The sequence below is a fragment of the Mirounga angustirostris genome, unplaced genomic scaffold (assembly GCF_029215605.1).
Source record: "Mirounga angustirostris isolate CCGP_5_RB_7025 unplaced genomic scaffold, mMirAng1.0.hap1 SCAF_1, whole genome shotgun sequence".
Taxonomy (NCBI): Eukaryota; Metazoa; Chordata; class Mammalia; order Carnivora; family Phocidae; genus Mirounga; species Mirounga angustirostris.
Window position 1 is genome coordinate 211,695,908 of NW_026991709.1, and position 18,529 is coordinate 211,714,436.

The 18,529-nt window shown below is 51.3% G+C and overlaps 1 protein-coding gene across 1 annotated transcript in view; it reads right to left on the reverse strand.

Moving 5' to 3' along the window:
* Window positions 1-815: 815 nt before the first annotated feature.
* Window positions 816-18,529, reverse strand: part of CATSPERD (cation channel sperm associated auxiliary subunit delta) — a 47,794-nt gene continuing 30,080 nt past the window's right edge. Inside the window, exons 16-22 of the mRNA XM_064593516.1 lie at window positions 15,377-15,455; window positions 13,372-13,424; window positions 11,320-11,394; window positions 10,286-10,414; window positions 8,093-8,276; window positions 2,280-2,437; window positions 816-1,105 (exon numbers count right to left, since the gene is read on the reverse strand). Of these exons, the coding sequence (XP_064449586.1) occupies window positions 868-1,105; window positions 2,280-2,437; window positions 8,093-8,276; window positions 10,286-10,414; window positions 11,320-11,394; window positions 13,372-13,424; window positions 15,377-15,455 (916 nt within the window). The 3' untranslated portion in view covers window positions 816-867. The remainder of the gene's footprint in view (window positions 1,106-2,279; window positions 2,438-8,092; window positions 8,277-10,285; window positions 10,415-11,319; window positions 11,395-13,371; window positions 13,425-15,376; window positions 15,456-18,529) is intronic.

Here is an 18,529-nt window from a genome sequence, read left to right on the forward strand (position 1 = left end):
ACGACAGGACCGAGATGGGACTGGACCATGAAGCGGACCGTGGAATGTACTTTTTTAACCTAACAGTCAGGAAACTCACGGGGCCACCCAAGTTCTCCCTTCAGATGAGGTGGCCGTCCCATGCCACCCGGGAGTTAGAGTGAGGTGGTGGGTGGAGAGGGACCCATACTGGCCGGCTAGGGAGAATACACAAAGCCGTGTACGTTGTATAGACGTGCACATACCTGTGCGTGCACACGTGTAGACACATGTATGCGCACCTGTATACACACTAGCTACATGTGTGTGCGTAGGTGTGCGTATCTAAATGTACACGCGTACTCAGCTGCTCACGTGTTTGCGTCATAGGTGTGGATGCACAGGCGTGCATGCACACGCGTGTATACGTACACAAAACACCCGTGCACGTGTGTGCATGCATCCACATGTATATACATGTGTGTGTACACGTGAAATCGACGCTTCCAGACGTTTCTCCGTGTACGTAGCAGAACGCGCACGTACGTGTTTGTATACACGTGAGGGTTTATACCCCAGGAATGGAATCCCACCAGTCGCTGCCTCTGCAGACTCCCCCCTCCCACTTCTCTAATGGGACACATGGCTGTGTCTTAGGCCTTTCAGAGGGTCACCTCTTACTCTGCCGGGTGCCCGGCTCCTTCATGTCACCGGCGTCCTGTTGAGGACCCGGGCTGCCCCGCTCCTGTCGCAGAGGAGCTGCGACATGAGGATGCCGCGGGAAGCGGCGGAGGCGGGTGGAAGGGGGCCAGAACACGCTCAGAACACGCTCAGAACATGCCGCACGCACACCACCGCCGGCGGTTTTAATAGAACGCTTTAAGACCACGCTGGGCTCCCCCGGCACGCTCAGCACCTGCCTCGGAAACACGCACAAGCCTTTCGGCACCTCCCGCACAGATGAATCCAGAAGCCCTTGAACCTGAGGCCCTTCTCCGTGTGCAGCAGTTTGGGGATGGCGTAGGCCAACCACACGGACAGCAGCATGGCCACCGTGAGCGGGATGATCGTGACTGCCGCCGGGATGGTGGACAGGGGGAAGGCCCCGTACACGTAGACGCTGAAGGTGGTCTCCAAGTGACAGTAGCTGCAAGGGGCGGTTGGAGAGAGGCCATGGGGTGCTGCCCCTGGGGCCCTGCCCTTCACCCCAGTAAATGTGTTAAAACCCACAGATAGGAGCGCGGGGCCCCCGGTGGTCAGTTGGGACACCGAGTTCCATTTCTGTCCATTTCAACTCTTCTCCAGTCTGAGTCTGCTGTCCTCCGTCTGCTGGCAACGGTCCTGTTTCCCCCCCAGGTTCCCTGTGGTACCCTCCTCCTCCAGGGACCAGCAGTCTCCCTGACTCCATAGCCCAGGCTCAGTCTAGAGAGGCAAACAAACCATCCCATTGCCGAGTGGAAGCAGAGGGCGGGCATGATGGGGCCGCGGGCATCCACGAGGCAGGCAATGAGCGGCAGGGTGGAGCAGGCCAGAAGGGAAGGGCATCCCAGGAGAGGGGACCCAGGGTATAGGAGAACTCGCTGGAAGCATGGTGTGGAGAGAGGAGCTGATAGGACCAAAGGTAGTCCTCTCCTCTGGATATGCCACCCCATGTCTTCCGCCCATGGCCATCCCAGAGTTGGCTCCACGAGGTCAGGGTGTGGGGTCTCAAGGGAAGGCAGGGTCTCCATGTGCTTTGGGGGTGGACTTTGTATCTGTCTAGAGGGGATAGATGATGGGGGGGAAGGATATTGTCCCATATGCCCCCTTCCAGTGGGAGACGTTGGTAATCTAGGCCAGCACGCCTAGAAACCTCTTTGCACACGTGGGTGGAAAATATTCAACAACAAGCTCTAAGGGGGAAAGGCTGAAATTTGTAGGGTGTGCTGAGTCCCATGGTGTAAATTCTCCTGCCGTGGCTGATTTCAGGCCACCAAGGGAAAGACAGTTGGCTTGCAAGATCCCTGGAGATCTAAGAGTCAGCTCATGCACGCCACCGATGAGGTGGGGCTTGCGAGGGACGTGGCTGCCAGCCATTGCTCTTCCCCCAGCACCCAGCATGGGTTCTGAATAAGACTTATTTAGTAGTGAACAAATATCATCTAGAACTTAAAATATCACTCTTCCCAGGGACAGTCTGGGCTGCTGGGAACACTGATGTTTATCCAGGACCCGCCAAGGGGAGGGAGAAAAGTGGGTCCCTCGCATGTGTGTGACCCGCCCCAGGAGAGCCAGCCATCCCCCCAGAGGCCCCTGGCACAGGGCGATTCACCCCTGCTCACCTGTAGTACGGATCCACGATAGAAATGTAGAAGATGTAGATTCCATTCCTTTGGTCAAAAATAACCTTGTTTGCCGTCGGGCCTCCCAAGATCTGATACGGGACATTTGGCCATCTCAACGGGGCATCGTTGTCTGGGTCATGGCAGCTCATGTAGTTCTGGGGAGAAGGACAGAGGCATGCCCACTGGCTCCGGAGGCTGGGGAGGGCCGTGCCAGTGCCCACAGATGCACCCCCACTGCATGCAGGGCCCCACCCGCAACACTTCTCACCAAACACCCACAGGGGCGAGTCCAGGGCCAAGTGCCTGGTGGGCAGGTGGTTCATGACCTTCGTGGGGGACACCGTGGGTGGCTGCTCAGCCTTTATCCTGCCCTCCTGTGTCCGGGCCTTCCCATGCTCTGGGGGCTGCAGGCTTAGCCGCTCTGCTCGCCAGAATCCCTTACAGCCCTGAGTCCGGGTGTGAATGAATACTGCCAGTTTCGAGTACTCTTGGTGTTATGGGCTGAGGCATCCCCCCCACCGAGCCCACTGCCAGTCATATGCTGGAGTCCTAACCCCCAGGGCCTCAGAATGTGACCTTATTCAGAGATAGGGTCTTTTTCAGGTGATCCAGTTAAAATGAGGTCCTTGTTAGGGTGGGCCTTGATCCAGTATGTCTCGTGTCCTTATAGAAAGGGGAAATTTGGGGGCGCCTGGGTGGCTCAGTTGGTTGGGTGACTGCCTTCGGCTCGGGTCATGATCCTGGAGTCCCGGGATCGAGTCCCGTGTCGGGCTCCCTGCTCGGCGGGGAGTCTGCTTCTCCCTCTGACCCTCCTCCCTCTCATGCTCTCTGTCTCTCATTCTCTCTCTTTCAAATGAATAAATAAAACATCTTTAAAAAAAAAAAAAAAAGAAAGGGGAAATTTGGACCCAGACGTGCCCAGGGAAAACATCACGTGTAGACAGAGGCAGAAATTGGGGCGTATGTCTACAAGCCAAAGAACACCAAAGATGACCAGCAAACCACCAGAAGCTAGGAGAGCCTGGAACAGATTCTTGCTCACTCTCAGAAGGAACCGACCTTGCCAACACCTTGATTTCAGACTTCTGGCCTCCAGAAGCGGGAAAGGATCCATCTCTGGTGTCGAATCTGCCCGGTGTGTGGCGTTTTTGTTAAAGCAGCCCTAGCTAACTGATACACCTGGGAAATCCGAAGGCAGAAAAGAGACAGAGCCACCTTCCTGGGGCTTCTCACTGGTGCTGCCGCCCAGCACGGTCGTGGCGTCAAGAAGTGGTCAGGTGGTGGCAGCAGCTTCTCCTCCCCGTCCCTGGGTCCCAGGATTTCATCCGTGACTCAACTGCTTGCTCTTAACTGGTAACATCATGCTGCCTCCCTGAGTGGGAAACTTTGCTCTTCTGCACTATTTGCTGGTGGGCCCAGAAGGGAGGGGGGCTGGGCTTATAAACAAAAGAAGAGACAGAAAATGGAAAAGCCAGAAAGTTAAAATGATGGTGAGCCCAGCAATATAAAACACTGAAGGGCTCCTCTTGCATGGCATGAGCAAAAACCCAAGAGACATCGAAGACAAACTGAGAGAGGCATTTGCAAACTGTATTGCAACTGAGAGTTAGTTAACCTCTTGGCTCTATAAAGAGCTCTTGACAACGAGGAAAAGAAGTGAAAGTGGCCCTCAAACAGGAAAAGACACGAAGCCCAGCCCATAGGGGAAGTCAGGCGCACGGAAATGGACGAGTTCGTCCTGGGGGTGGTACACCTAGCTGGTGTGCTGTGGGGACAGGCGCGGGGTGGGAGGCACGTGGCACCAGCCCGCGGAGGGGACCTTCGTGGCATCCGCCCAAACTGCACATGCCTGTAGCCTGTAACCCAGCCAGCCCTACCCTGCCTGCAGGCAGCTCCACAGGACAAGGGACCCATGCGGGTGGATGGAAGTGAGAGACTGGAAATGGCCCACACCTGTCAGTGGGGCAGCGGCTGAACAACCCCAGAGCACCCTCCCAGGGGAGCACAGTCACGTGACTTTAAAAGGAAGCCGCTCTCCAGGCCCCAAGGCCATGCTGTAAGGGAGCCCGGGCTGCCCTGCTGGGGAGAGAAAAAGCACATGGACAACTCAGCTCCTGGCTAACAGAAGCCCCACACAGGAGAGAACCTTCTTGCACCTGCCAGCTGAATGCCCCTGCAGGGGCGCCCCGGCCCATGCCTTGGGTCTAAGGTGCAGAACCTCGACAAACAATCCTGTTGAGTTGGGGGTGGATGGTTTGGCAGCACTCGGTAGTGGCTAGTTATCCGTCTTACTGCCCTTTCGGCTTTTCTGAGCTTGAAAGTTCTCAGAATTAAAAACAGAACACAGATGCAGAAGCAATGTCCACGGTGTGGATGGCCACCTGGGTGTATGTTGCCCATCCCCAAGCCCTGCCCCCTCTGCAGGTCCAGGGACAGAGTGAAGGCGGACACCTGATTTCAGCTGTGCTCTGGCACCAAGCACCCCTTGGATCTCAGCTTCCCTGGTGTTAACAGCAACAGGCCCTCCCATTTGTCAGCAGCTCCCTGCATGGTGGATCTACACGGTGCCCCAAAAGCACCTCTTTTCCAGCCCCCGGCCCCCCCCAGCACACTCCTCCAGCTGCTCTGGTCCTTCCCTTGGCTTCCTTGGCAGACACATCCTTAAGTCAGAATGCCAACAGAGCTGGTTCTCAAACCCATGCCAGCCCTCACTTGTCCTCCAGCGGCTCCTTATGTTTCGCTAGCCGCTGGGCTCCTCTGTGGCACCTCTGAGTTTCCCACGTGCAAAGAGAGTTCTGTATTTCCTTCTGCTGCCCGCTTCGTCCCTACGATGTAAATGGCCCCAGGGTCAGCCCACGTGTTCAAGCTGGAAATGAGGACAATGCTTGACTCTTCTCCTCCCACATCATCCAGTCCCTCACCAGCCCCTGTTGGTTGTGCCCCTGTTAGGCACTGGATGTGTCCCCCCCAAATTCATATGTTGAAACCCTAGCCCACGATGGGATGGAATTTGGAGGTGGGGCCTCTAGGAGGTAATGAAGTTTAGTCGAGGTCCTGAGGGTGGAGTCACCAGGGTGAGATTAGTGCCCTTCTAATAAGGGACACCAGAGAACTGAAATCAGGGTCTCAAGGAGATATTTATATACCTGTGTTCCTAGCAGCATTAATTAACCACAATGCCCAAAAAGTGGAAGCCCCAGCGTCCACTGACAGGTGAATGAATGGTGTCCATCCATCCAGTGGAATGTTATTCAGCCTTAGAAAGGAAAGGGCTCTGACCCCTGCCACGACTCGGAGGGACCCCGAGGACACTGGGCTCAGTGAGAGGAGCCAGACCCAGAAGGACACATCCCGCAGGACCCCAGTCCCAGGAGGTCCCCAGAGGAGTCCCGTCCACAGAGACAGAGAGGAGAGGATGGGAGCCGGGGCTGGGCAGGGGGTGGGGAGTCCGTGCTTCGTGGGGACAGAGTCTCCGTGTGGGGAGATGGAAAGTTCTGGAGACGGAGGGTGGGGGTGGCTGCAGGACTGTGTGAGGGTGCTTCATGCCACTTAAAATGACTACAATGGTACATTTTATGTTGTGCATATTTTACCACAATTGAAAAAACTTTTTAAAATCCTTAATTTTTAAAAGGGGTATGGGGCACCTGACTGGCTCAGTCAGTACAGTATGTGGCTCTTGATCTCAGGGTTGTGAGTGTGAGCCCCACGTGGGGTGTAGAGCTTACTTAAAAAAAAAAAAATCCTTCAGGGTGTGCCTGGGTGGCTCAGTCGGTTAAGCCTCCGAACTCTTGGTTTCAGCTCAGGTCTTGATCCAGGGTTGTGAGTTCGAGCACCACAGTGGGCTTCATGCTGGGCATGGAGCCTACTTTGAAGAAAAAAAAAAAAAAAAAAAAAGCCTTTGGGAGTAAACAAAATTTAAAAAGCTGGGTCATATAAAGACCATGTGAAGGCACCTGGGCGGCTCAGTCGTTAAGTGTCGCCTTTCAGCTCAGGTCATGATCCCGGGGTCCTGGAATCGAGTCCCGCATCGGGCTCCCTGCCCAGCGGGAAGCCTGCTTCTCTCTCTCCCTCTGCCTGCCGCTCCCCCTGCTTGTGCTCGCTCTCTCCCTGTCAAATAAAATCTTAAAAAAAAAAAAAAAAGACCATGTGAAATGAAAAAAAGGAGACAGTTGCTTAGCCTAAAGCCCCATTTATATTGAAATAGCTAGCTCCATCTTGTGGATTTCAGTGGCTAAGGGGCCGTATAAACAGTCCATCCAGTGACTGTGCTGAAAATGCAGGCATTGTGGGTCCAACATGATGGAAAAGCCTCTCATCCTACAAAATTGCCAATCCCCAGGACTGATGAAAAACAAATTGTAATGGGACAATCTCTCATGCTACTTGGAATGACAGCACTAACAAGAAGAATGCAATACTCCATATGGGCACAGTCGGAAAATAATAAACGCAAATCACATCTGTGTGGCTTTCTCTATATAAAAAAAAAAAATCTATCAGGGACGTGGTGCTTGCACAGCATGGTGAATGCATGAAACGCATCGCCTAAGTGAGTTGTACACTTTAAAAGGGTTGGTTATAGGGCGCCTGGGTGGCTCAGTCGTTGAGCGTCTGCCTTCGGCTCAGGTCATGATCCCAGAGTCCTGGGATCGAGTCCCACATCGGGCTCCCTGCTCAGCGGGAAGCCTGCTTCTCCCTCTCCCACTCTCCCTGCTTGTGTTCCTGCTCTCGCTGTGTCTCTCTCTGTCAAAATAAATAAATAAAATCTTAAAAAAAAAAAAAAAAAGCCTTAAAAAAAAAATAAAAGGGTTGGTTATATAGGTTAGGTGAATTTCACCTCAGATAGGGGAAAAAAAAAAAAAGTAAACCCACCGTCAGTAACAAAGTCAATGATCAAACTGAGACGGGAGGAGTGTGAGAAAGCTTTGAAGGTGCCGGGCTAAGACAGGAGCCAAGTGTCTACACGCGGAATGGGCTTCAGGTGTGGGGAGCGAGCGCCACCTGTTGGTGGCGTTGCTGCGCTGCGCTGCGTTCGCGCCCTTGGCAACGAGAGGCTGAGTAGACGGAACCTGCGCACGGGAAGGATCTCTTCCTTATGCTGACACCCTACCCTTATTTCTCCACTGAGTACGAACCCGTGTGCACGACAGAAACGCTCCCGCGGCGGGAGAGGCCATGAATTTAATCAGCCCCGGTAGTGATAGGCATTGGGATGGTTCTGGAATTTTGCACATTATGAGAATGCCTCCCCCCGACCCCCCACCCCCGCCCACCCCAGGGCCTTGGTGCCGACATCCGCGATGGTCTGGCCAACTCCCTTGAGAGAGATTCCCGAAGACTTGCTCGCCTCGCACTCCCAGACGCGGCCCCAGGTGTCCTCGTGTGCATTCCCACGCCCACCCCCTTGCTGTGGACTGAAGGTTTGCGTCCCCCCAAATCCCTATGTTGAAACCTGACCCCCCAGGTGAGGGTACGGGGAGGTGGGGCCTTGGGGAGGGGCTCAGGTCATGAGGGTGGGGCCCCCATGAATGGGATGAGTGCCTTTATGCTTCTGTGAGCACGTGGGGAGAGGACAGTGGTCAGTGATCCAGGAAGAGGCCCTCGCCAGACACGGACCCTGCCGGCGCCTTCAACTTGAACTCCCAGCCTCCAGAACCGTGAGAAAGAAATGTCTATTGTCATAAGCCATCCAGCGAGCGCTGTTGGAGAAGTCCCCGAACACACCCCTGGCCTGACCAGTCAGCACCGACTGCCCGCTGGCCGAGGCGCGCTGTTCTGACCCATTTTGGAGAAAGAGTGAACGCTACCTCTCGGTCCCAGGCGAAGGGTCCTTTGTCGCCGGGGTTCTCCATGATGGTGGTCCAGTTCTGCGGCTGGGCCCGGCAAAGCGCCGTCTGGGCGGTCAGGGAGTACGTGTATGTGAACAGCCCGTGCACCTCCAGCAGGACGAACTCTGCCTTGATAACCTCCTGGAACTTTCCTTCCCGCCACCTAGGACACACGCGCAGGGCTGGGCTGCAGGGCGATGAAGCAGCCCTGAGGTGTGCTGGGGGCTGGGGGGGCAGCAAGCAAGGCGGGGGAGGGGGGCCGGCCTCACCAGGCTGACACTTCGTGACACTTCGAGGAGGGAACCAGCAGCAGGTGGGACAGAGGAGGGCGGGGAGGTGGGGGGGCGCGGGCCCTGTCTCCCGCGGGATGGCCACAAAAGGCCTCTCTGAGAAGCAGAGACTGGGAGAAACTGGTGTGAGCGTCTATAGCCAAAAACTATCACTTGTAAAGAAATAGATTAATTAGTTAATAAGTAAACCAGTACACAGATGAATAAAACCCTTCACACCTGTCCTCTGACACTTTTCTGATGACATCTGCCACCAGTCCAAAGGGATATATTTAGGGCTGTTGACTCGGATTGTTCTAAAAATCACCGTTTTGGGGGCACACAGTCTGTGATCTCCTGCCAGGTGGGAGCTTACGCCCATCGCCTGACTGGTCACTCTTCTTGATCTTTACCCCATGTGGGCTTGCATCCCCTCACATGGCTGCTCTGAGTTTGGGGTTTGGTCCCATGTGCCCGGCCCCACAGTCTTGCCCGCGCGTGGGATTAGGGCCATGGGGAGTTGAGACGGGACATTCTAACGACCCCGCCTGTTTTGAAGTGTAAGCGGGTTCCTGCCGTCATGAAGTCAGTCTACTACTATTGAGTTGGATGGTCTGCAGGGCACGGAGCTGAGCCACTGGCCGACACGTGCTTGTTTAAGTCAATTACCATTAAGTACAATGGAAAACGCCAGTTCCTCGGGCGCCCTGGCCACACTCGGAGCGCTCAGGAGCCACGTGTCACTCCTGTCACCTGGGTGGCACAGAAGGATGGAGCATTTCCACTGGGCACTGCTGGTCTGGGGCAGCAAGGAGGTAGCTCCACCTCAGGGTGGCGTGGTTCTGGGCCCCCGGGCTGGTGCTCCAGGGGCCCCACTGGCTGGTCGACGACCCACGACAGTGTAGAAGCTATGCATGGTGGGGTGTGCAGGGGCTGTGATGAAGGAAGGCAGCAGAGTCCACGGAAGGGGGAGCAAAATGAGAGCCATGGGCTAGGCCGTGTCCCCCAGACTCCCGTGTGGAAGCCCTAGCTCCCTGTGTGACTCTGTCTGGACGTGGGGACTTTAAAAAGGTGGTTGAGGCTGAGTGAGGTCGTAAGGGTGGGCCCTGATCCCACAGGAGGGGGGGAGAAGCATGGCTGTCCTCACTCCCTCTGCCACCTGAGGACAGAGGCAGAAGGTGGCCGCCTGTAAGCCAAGGAGGGAGCCTTGGCAAAACCAGCCCTGCCGGCACTCTGACCTTGGACCTCCAGCCTCCAGGACCAACCGTGAGAAAACCAGTGCCTGTCATTTAAGCCCCTCGTTGGTGGTATTTTGTTATGGCTGTGTGAGGTAAGACATTGAAGGAAGAGGGGGCGCCTGGGTGGCTCAGTTGGTTGGGCGTCCGACTCTTGGTTTCAGCTCAGGTCACGCTCTCAGGGTCATGAGATTGAGCCCTGCATCAGGCTCCTGCACTCAGTGCTGAGTCTGCTTAAGATTCTCTCTCCCTCTGCCCCTCCCCCACTCTTGCTGGCTCTCTCTCTCTCTAAAATAAATAAATAAATCTTAAAAAAAAAAAAGCCAGGCACCTGGGTGGCTCAGTCGGTTAAGCAACTGCCTTCGGCTCAGGTCATGATCCTGGAGTCCCGGGATCGAGTCCCGCATCGGGCTCCCTGCTCAGCGGGGAGCCTGCTTCTCCCTCTGACCCTCCCCCCTCTTATGTGCTCTCTCTCTCTCTCATTCTGTCTCAAATAAATAAATAAAATCTTTAAAAAAAAAAAAAAAGCCATCGCAGAGAGAGGGGCACAGTAGGGGCAGGGCCCGGAGGAGCCCCTGGGGATCTGGGGTGTGCAGAGAGGGGTGGGGCGGGCGGCGGGGAGGAGGGAGTGCTAGGGGAGTGAGTGAAGGGCCCTCCCGGGGTCTTACAGTTCCACCACGGGCTTCCATGGGGTGTTGTAGTAGACGAGGTGGGGGCAGCCCAGCTTCTCGTACTGGTAGTCCACCACCAGATCCTCACTGGCCTTCTGTCCCTGGAAGTTGGGGTCGTAGGCTTCCCTAGGTAGAGACGGGTAGGGGGCAGCATTCAGAGCCGTGGTCAGAATGACCCCGGGAACGCTGCGACGGTTAACGTCACGGGCCCGCTAGGCCGGGCCGGCTGCTGGGCTTCAGGCTTGCCGGCCCGGCCTTTGGACGGGAACTGCAACGCTTCCCTGCACCCCCAGCCTCCCCCATCAGACTGTGGACGGGCCAAACCTGGGCAGTTATGTGAACCAGCTCCTTCTACTCTCTCTCTCTCTGTCTTTCTCTCTGTCCCTCTCTGTCTCTCCTTCTGTCTCTCTTGTCTCTCTGTACCTCTCCATGTGTGTCCTGTCACCTCTTTCCCTGAGGCCCTGCCTCATGCACCCCTCCGTGCCCGCACGAGGGCTGACTGCAGGCTCGCTGGTCAGCAAGCCCAGCAGCGCCAGGTTGGCCTTGGCCGTGAGTGTGGACAGGTGACTGACTCCTGGCTTGTATCTGAGGGGCCGTGGTGTATAAAACACACGCACGTGTCTTCCCCTGCTGGGGGTCGGGGGCTCCCTGTGCCCGGGTGCCAAGAAGGGCCAAGTCCCCCCCGTGACCGCTCACTGGCACTCGGGACCAGCAGCACCGCACAGAGGGTCACCCTGGCCCTCACCCCCTCCTGCCTTGGCTGACAGTGTCTGGCTACCTCTGTTCGCTCAGGTGAGGTGGTGGCAGGCTGGCAAGATGGCAGAAGGGTGGCCTGGTAGGTGGGCAAACCTGGGCTGGCGGCCCTGCCACATCACACTGGCTCCCTGCTGACCTGCACCTCCCCTACCTGTCCCCTCCCCACCTCAGATTCCCTACTGTCCAGATATCAACCTAAAAATGATTTCCGATTTGCCTTTGGGGTTAGGGGGCAGTCACGGGAGAGAGGGCGTGAAGGGAAATTTTGGGCTCACTTCTCGATGACGTAGCTGTAATTGTCCTGAAGGCCCACGGGGTCGAGGATGCCCTTGTGACAGGCTGAGATTTCGCTGCAAGGGACAAAAGTTGGTGAGAAGCTCCCTGCCCCCATGCAGCACCAAAAGAATCATGAATTCTTCCCTTGGGCATGTATACCCCCGCTGGTTTCATTTTTGAGACCTGTCTTACTTCCAGGCTCAGCTTGCATCTTCCCTGCCCAGAATCTCCAAGGGGCCCGGATTCGTGTGGGAGAATGATTATCAGAGGCCCAGACCTAGGCACTGGGTGTCCTGACTCTTGAGACAATCATTTCCTGGATTTTCTTTGTAGTGTTACCATCTGGGCATGCCTCCTTAGGCAATGTGGTTTATTTCTGCCGGATTGGGGGTTTTAAAGACTAGAATCATGTTGTGTGTGTTCTGTTGTGTCTTCTGCTCCATATCCATGTTTGCACAACCCGTCCAGGCAATTCTGCCTTGACAATTTTCATGGCTGGGATAGTCCATGGCATCCAGCACCTGTTTGTCCATCGTCCTGTCGATGGAGTCGAGCTGGCTTGCTTCCAGTGAGGAGCTATTAGGAATAATATTACTAAGAACATTCCAGACCCCTTGCCAATGTCCATGTGCATGATTGGATTGCTGGGTCAAAAGATGTGCTTTCTGGGCGCCTGGGTGGCTCAGTTGGTTAAGCGACTGCCTTCGGCTCAGGTCATGATCCTGGAGTCCCGGGATCGAGTCCCGCGTCAGGCTCCCTGCTCGGCAGGGAGTCTGCTTCTCCCTCTGACCCTCCTCCCTCTCATGCTCTCTGTCTCTCATTCTCTCTGTCTCAAAAAAAAAAAAAAGATGTGCTTTCTAAAGCGCTGAAAAATATACCTACCCCCCAACCGTGAAGTCAGTGTGTTCCAGAGGCTGCCAGGGGCTCCCCGTGCTGACCAGCACTTGCTACTGGCCACACTCTGCAAATTTTACCACGCTGGTGGGCGAATAATGGCCTCTAAGAAGTTTTTGTTTTCTTTTCCCTATTAAGTGAGGTTGGCCACCTTCCCAGTACTTCTTCATGTTTACCAGCCATGTGGATTTCTTTCTTTTTTCTTTTTCGGAAGTTCCTGTTCATGATTTTTGCCTTTTTTTTTTAAATTTGTCTTTTTAAAAATGATTAATTTGTAGGAATTCTTTATAAAGTCTGGATACAAGCCATTTGCTGGTTACACATGTGGCAAATATCTTCCCCACTTTCTTTGGCAGAAGCTATTCATATATCGTTTAAAAAATGTTCCCTGCACACATGTCCTAAATATATAATTTATTGATTCAACAAAATGTTTCCATTTGGGGGAAATGTGGTAAAATCGTCGCCTGAGTTTATTATTGCCCTTGATCAGTGGAGCACTGAAGCTAGCTAGCCTCAATTAGCTCCTGAGAGCCAAGTGTTAAATCTTCTGGAATTTTGTGGGCCAGTGGATCGTTCATATTTGTGCTTTAAGTTGACAGGGCCTGAGTATTCACACCACAGGAATTGGCACGTGGTCTGGGATTCAGGCCCCTCCCCACCGCCCCCCCGGCCCAGGACCAATTGTTATACATTTATCAACACACCACTGCCTGAAGGGGAAAAGTATGGCAATTTGGCCAATCTTCTGGGTTTTTTTCTTTTTTAAATTGGATTCTCATGGCTGCATTCCCTGGGGGTAACTATGGATACTGGAGGCAAAGTTCCCCAAAATTTCAGCAACCAATTAAAACCAAAAACCCTCAGCATTTTTAATCAAAATGAGGAATTCAGGGACTCATAAAGGAAAGAGAACACACAAAGGATTAGGGAAGAGGAAAAAATGTAAATATCACCAAATTGATAAAGGAGGGGAGGTCACTGTGCCAGAAACACCAACTTAACTTATTCGTATTCATTATTTGACTATTTATTATGGAAATGTTAAATATACACAAAAGTAGACAGGATAATGTCACCCGACTTCAACAGTTGTGAAGCAACTGTGACCAAGCTTGTCCCGTCCCCACCCCCCACCCCGACATCAACACACTTACTTCTGAATGACGATCTTTTTCTCCTGGTCACAACCCACTGAAATGAGCGCCGTCTGCAGAGGAGAGAGGCAGGGATGCTGACCTGGGTCGTGAGGGCCACTGATGGTCCAGCCACAGGAAAAACTCACACCCAGGAGAGACTGGACATGGTGAGCCTGGATCCTGACACGGTGACCCGGGCTCCTGGGATTCACTGTAGCCAGGCTTGGCCCCTGGAGCTCAAGCCCTAAGAGCCCGCCAGATCTATGGGGTGAGCCTAAGTGGTCCCATCACAAACCAATTTATAAATGCAGGATAATATTGGGTGTATAGAAGGGAGGGGAGGAGAATGAATGAATGAATGAATGAATGAGTGGATGGGCATCAATAAACAAACAGAAAGGAAAAAAGAGAAAAAGTTATTTGGGGTTAGCCTGATAGTCTTAGGGACATGCTTCTGAAACTGGACTATGGTGGCACCCTCAGAGATATAAAAGGGAGTCCAAAAAGCATTAGACAGGGGCACCTGGGTGGCTCAGTCGTTAAGCGTCTGCCTTCGGCTCAGGTCATGATCCCAGGGTCCTGGGATCGAGCCCCGCATCGGGCTCCCTGCTCAGTGGGAAGCCTGCTTCTCCCTCTCCCACTCCCCCTGCTTACGTTCCTGCTCTCGCTGTGTCTGTCTCTGTCAAATAAATAAATAAAATCTTAAAAAAACCCCAAAACTTTAATTTAAAAAAAATAAATAAATAAAAATAAAAAGCATAAGACAGAGAAACTTTTGGTGTTTGAAAAAGAGCTTTATGTTAAGACAAACATGGATTTACCATGGAACAGGATGCAAGATTGTATCAATTTTACAAAAATTGTGGTATAGAATACATATGATATAAAATGCACCATCTTTTTTTTTTATATATATATATTTTATCATCCATTTGACAGAGAGAGAGAACACAAGGGGAGCGGCAGGCAGAGGGAGAGGGAGAAGCAGGCTCCCAACTGAGCAGGGAGCTCAATGTGGGTGGGACTCGATCCCAGGACCCTGGGATTACAAGCTGAGCCGAAGGCAGATGCTCAACCAACTGAGCCACCCAGGCGTCCCGAAAATTCACCATCTCAACCATTTCTACGGGCACAGCTCAGAGTGGTAGCAAGTACATCCATCCATCTCCAGAACTTTCCATATCCCCAAACTGAGACACTCTGTCCCCAAGAAGCACGAACCCCCCCACCCCCTGCCCCAGCCCTGGCTCCCACCATCTCTTCTCTGTCTCTGTGGACAGGACGCCTCTGGGGACGTCTTGGGAGTGGCATCCTGCGGGATGTGTCCTTCTGGCTCATCTCACTGAGCACAGTGTCCTCAGGGTCCATCCATGTTGTGACAGGTGTCACGATGTCCTTCCTTTCTAAAGGCTAAATAATATTCCAGTGTGAGGATGGGCCCCATTGTGTTTATTGATTCACCCATCGGTAGACATTTGGGTTGCTTCCACCTTTTGACTATTATGAATAATGTCACTATGAATACTTGTGTACAGGTTTCTGTGTGGATGTATATTGTTTTCCATTCTCTTGGAGCACTGAGCAGTGCCATTACCAGAGTTGGTGAGCCCTGTTACGGGCATGTCCAACAAGGAACAAGACTACCCATGCACCTGCTCCAAGGACGGTGAGTCATGAGGGGCAGTCCTGGGGGATGCTGTCAGGAGGAAAGGGAGTGACCCTGGCAACTGGGACAGGATCACCTCCATTTTCAGATCCTGAGCATGGGCTCAGCCAGCCCCTCAAAGAAAAGCCAGATGAGGCCCATTCTTTTCTTTTCTTTTTTTTTTAAGTAGGCTCCACACCCAGCGTGGAGCCCAATGTGGGGCTTGAACTCATGACCCTGAAATCAAGACCTGAGCTGAGATCAAGAGTCGGACGCTTCACCAACTGAGCCACCCAAGTGCCGTACCCCCCACCCCCAGGGCCATTATTCTTAACACTAACAACAAAGAATATGGGACAGCAAAAATTTGCGACACACCAGTGGCTTGAGGTCCACACACGAAATTTCCTTGTTGGCTATGTCCAGAGTGATGGTAGATCCTGTGGGTCTTTTTATGCTGCAAGGCAACGGGAATGTGTGGTATTGCACACCTGTGTCCCTATAGTGCCAGTGTTAACAATAATCACTGACCCATCGATTTACTTATGCATCCATCCATCATCCATCCATTCATCCATCCATCCATCCATCCATCCATCATCCATCCATTCATCCATCCATCCATTCATCCATCCATCCATCATTCATCCATCCATCCATCCATCCATCCATCCATCCATCCATCATCCATCCATTCATCCATCCATCCATTCATCCCTCCATTTGTCCATCTGTCCACCCATCCACTCGGCCATTTGTTCCAGAATAGTGCCCAAGAACCTCTGCTCACACATAATGACCCCACCCTCCCTTGAGTTTCTATCTCTTCTTGAGTCAGTTTTGTTAATTTACATATAATAACTTACTGAAAACAACATCTGATGTCCAATTTCATTATCCCTGAGCTACATATAATGTTTTCTTATTCTGTTTTTCACTGAAGTATAATTGAAATACAATACGATATTCATTTCGGGTGTAGGACATTGTTATTTGAGGTTTATATACATTGCAAAATGATCACCATAATAATTCTAGTTACCATCTGTCACCATACAAAGTTAGTACAATATTATTGACTATATACCCCATGCTGTACATTACATCCCAGTGACTTATTTATTTATTTATTTATTTATTTAAAAAGATTTTATTTATTCATTTGAGAGAGAGAGAATGAGAGACAGAAAGCAGGAGAGGGAAGAGGGCAGAGGGAGAAGCAGACCCCCCGCTGAGCAGGGAGCCTGATGCGGGACTCGATCCCAGGACTCCAGGATCATGACCTGAGCCGAAGGCAGTCGCTTAACCAACTGAGCCACCCAGGTGCCCCCCCAGTGACTTATTTATTTTATAACTGGTAGTTTGTACCTCTTGATTCCCTTCACCCGTTTTACCCACCCTCCAACCCCCTTCTCCTCTGGCGACCATCAGTCTTTTCTCTGCATCTATGAGTCTGGTTTTGTTTTGTTTTTTAGATTCCACATGTAAGTGAAATCATATGTTATTTGTCTCTCTCTGCCTGACTTATTTCACTTAGCATAATGCCCTCAAGATCCATCCATGTCATCACAAATGGCAAGATTTCATTCCTCTTATGGCTGAGTAATATGCCATTGTACATATACTCCATCTTCTTTACCCATCCCTCTATAGATGCTTAAATTGCTTCCATAATTTGGCCACTGTAAATAATGCTGCTATAAACATAGGGGTGCATACACCTTTTCAAATTAATGTTTTTGTTTTCTTCAAATAAATACCCAGAAGTGGAATTACTGGATTGTATGGTGGGTCTACATTTAACTTTTGGAGAAAACTCCATACTGTCTTCCAGAGTGGCTGCACCAGTTTGCATCCCCACCAACAGTGCAAGAGGGTTCCCATTTCTCCACATCCTCACCATCTATTGTTTCCTGTATTGTTGATTTTAGCCATTCCGAAAGGTGTGAGGTGGTATCTCATTGTAGTTTTGATTTATATTTCCCTGATGATCAGTGACATTGAGCATCTTTTCAAGTACTATTGGCCATTTTTATGTCTTCTCTGGAAAAGTGTCTATTCAGATCTTCTCCCCATTTTTTAATCGTATTGTTGTTGTTGCTATTGAGTTGTGTGTGCTCTTTACATATGGTGGAGATCAGCCCCAGTATTTTCTCCCAGTCAGCAGGTCGCCTTTTCACTTTATTGATGGTTTCTTTTGCTGTGCAGGAGCTTTTTAGTTTGAGGAAGTCCCTCCCACTATTCTTTTCATAGGTTCTGTGTCCATACTTTTCATTTTCCATTCCCAATGTTCATTTCAATTCTCTCCTCCTTTGGCAGGATCATGGGGTCTCATCTAGTGTACTGGTCTTCTGAAGAGCGAGCCTTAAGTCTCATTGTGACTTGATACTGTCTTTTGCCCTCTGTTTAATACATTTCAGATGGTATCATTGTTAATCCCCTTCTTTTTGAGGTTCTCCTAGTTCTTTAAGTTAAATATTTAGTTCCTGCATCCTTAGTCCATCTTTCCCCTTAATAATAAAAGTGCTCAGGATACACATTTTCCTCTGAGTATCTAGCTGTGTTCCATGGATTCTGAGATTCAAGGATTATTTAGAAAAGTGTCTCTTAATTCCCAAGAAAAGGGGCTTTAAAATTTTTTTAATTAATTAATTAATTAATTAAATTAAGAAAGAGGCAGAGAGAGTGAGCACAAGTGGGGGGGGGGAGGCGGCAGGCAGAGGGAGAGAGAGAAGCAGGCTCCCTGCTGAGCAGGGAGCCCAAAGTGGGGCTCAATCCCAGGACCCCATGATCATGACCTGAGCCGAAGGCAGACGCTTAACCCACTGAAACACCAGGCGCCCCAGAAATGGGGCTTTTTGTTACTGGTTTTGCTTTTCTGGCTGTTCAATTCTAGTTTTGTTGGATTAAAGTCCAAGCATGTGGTCTGAAAATCTCTCCTGGGAGATCTGATTGATGTTTCTAATGGCCAAGGATATACAAAAATTGAGTGATTTTTATTTTTATTTTATTTTATTTTATTTATTTTTAAAAAATGTTTTATTTATTTATTCATGAGAGTCAGAGAGACAGAGAGAAACAGAGAGAGGCAGAGGCAGAGGGAGAAGCAGGCTCCCCGCCTAGCAGGGAGCCTGATGCGGGACTCGATCCCAGGACCCTGGGATCATGACCTGAGCCGAAGGCAGATGCTTAACCATCTGAGCCACCCAGGAGCCCTTTTTTTTTTTTTTTAATGTTTTATTTATTTATTCATGAGAGTCAGAGAGACAGAGAGAAACAGAGAGAAAAAATTGAGTGATTTTTAAATAAATTCACCATAAGTGTGAGAGAGGAACATGTATTCTATATTAATAACATATAATGTACTTTTTTTTTTTACTTTTCATTTGCATTTTTCAGCTTTACTGAGGTATAACTGATAAATAAATGGTAAGATCATTAAGGTATATAATGTAATTATTTGGTGTATATACATATTGTGAAAGGATCCCACCCCTCATGGAGTTAATTAACACATCCATCACCTCACAT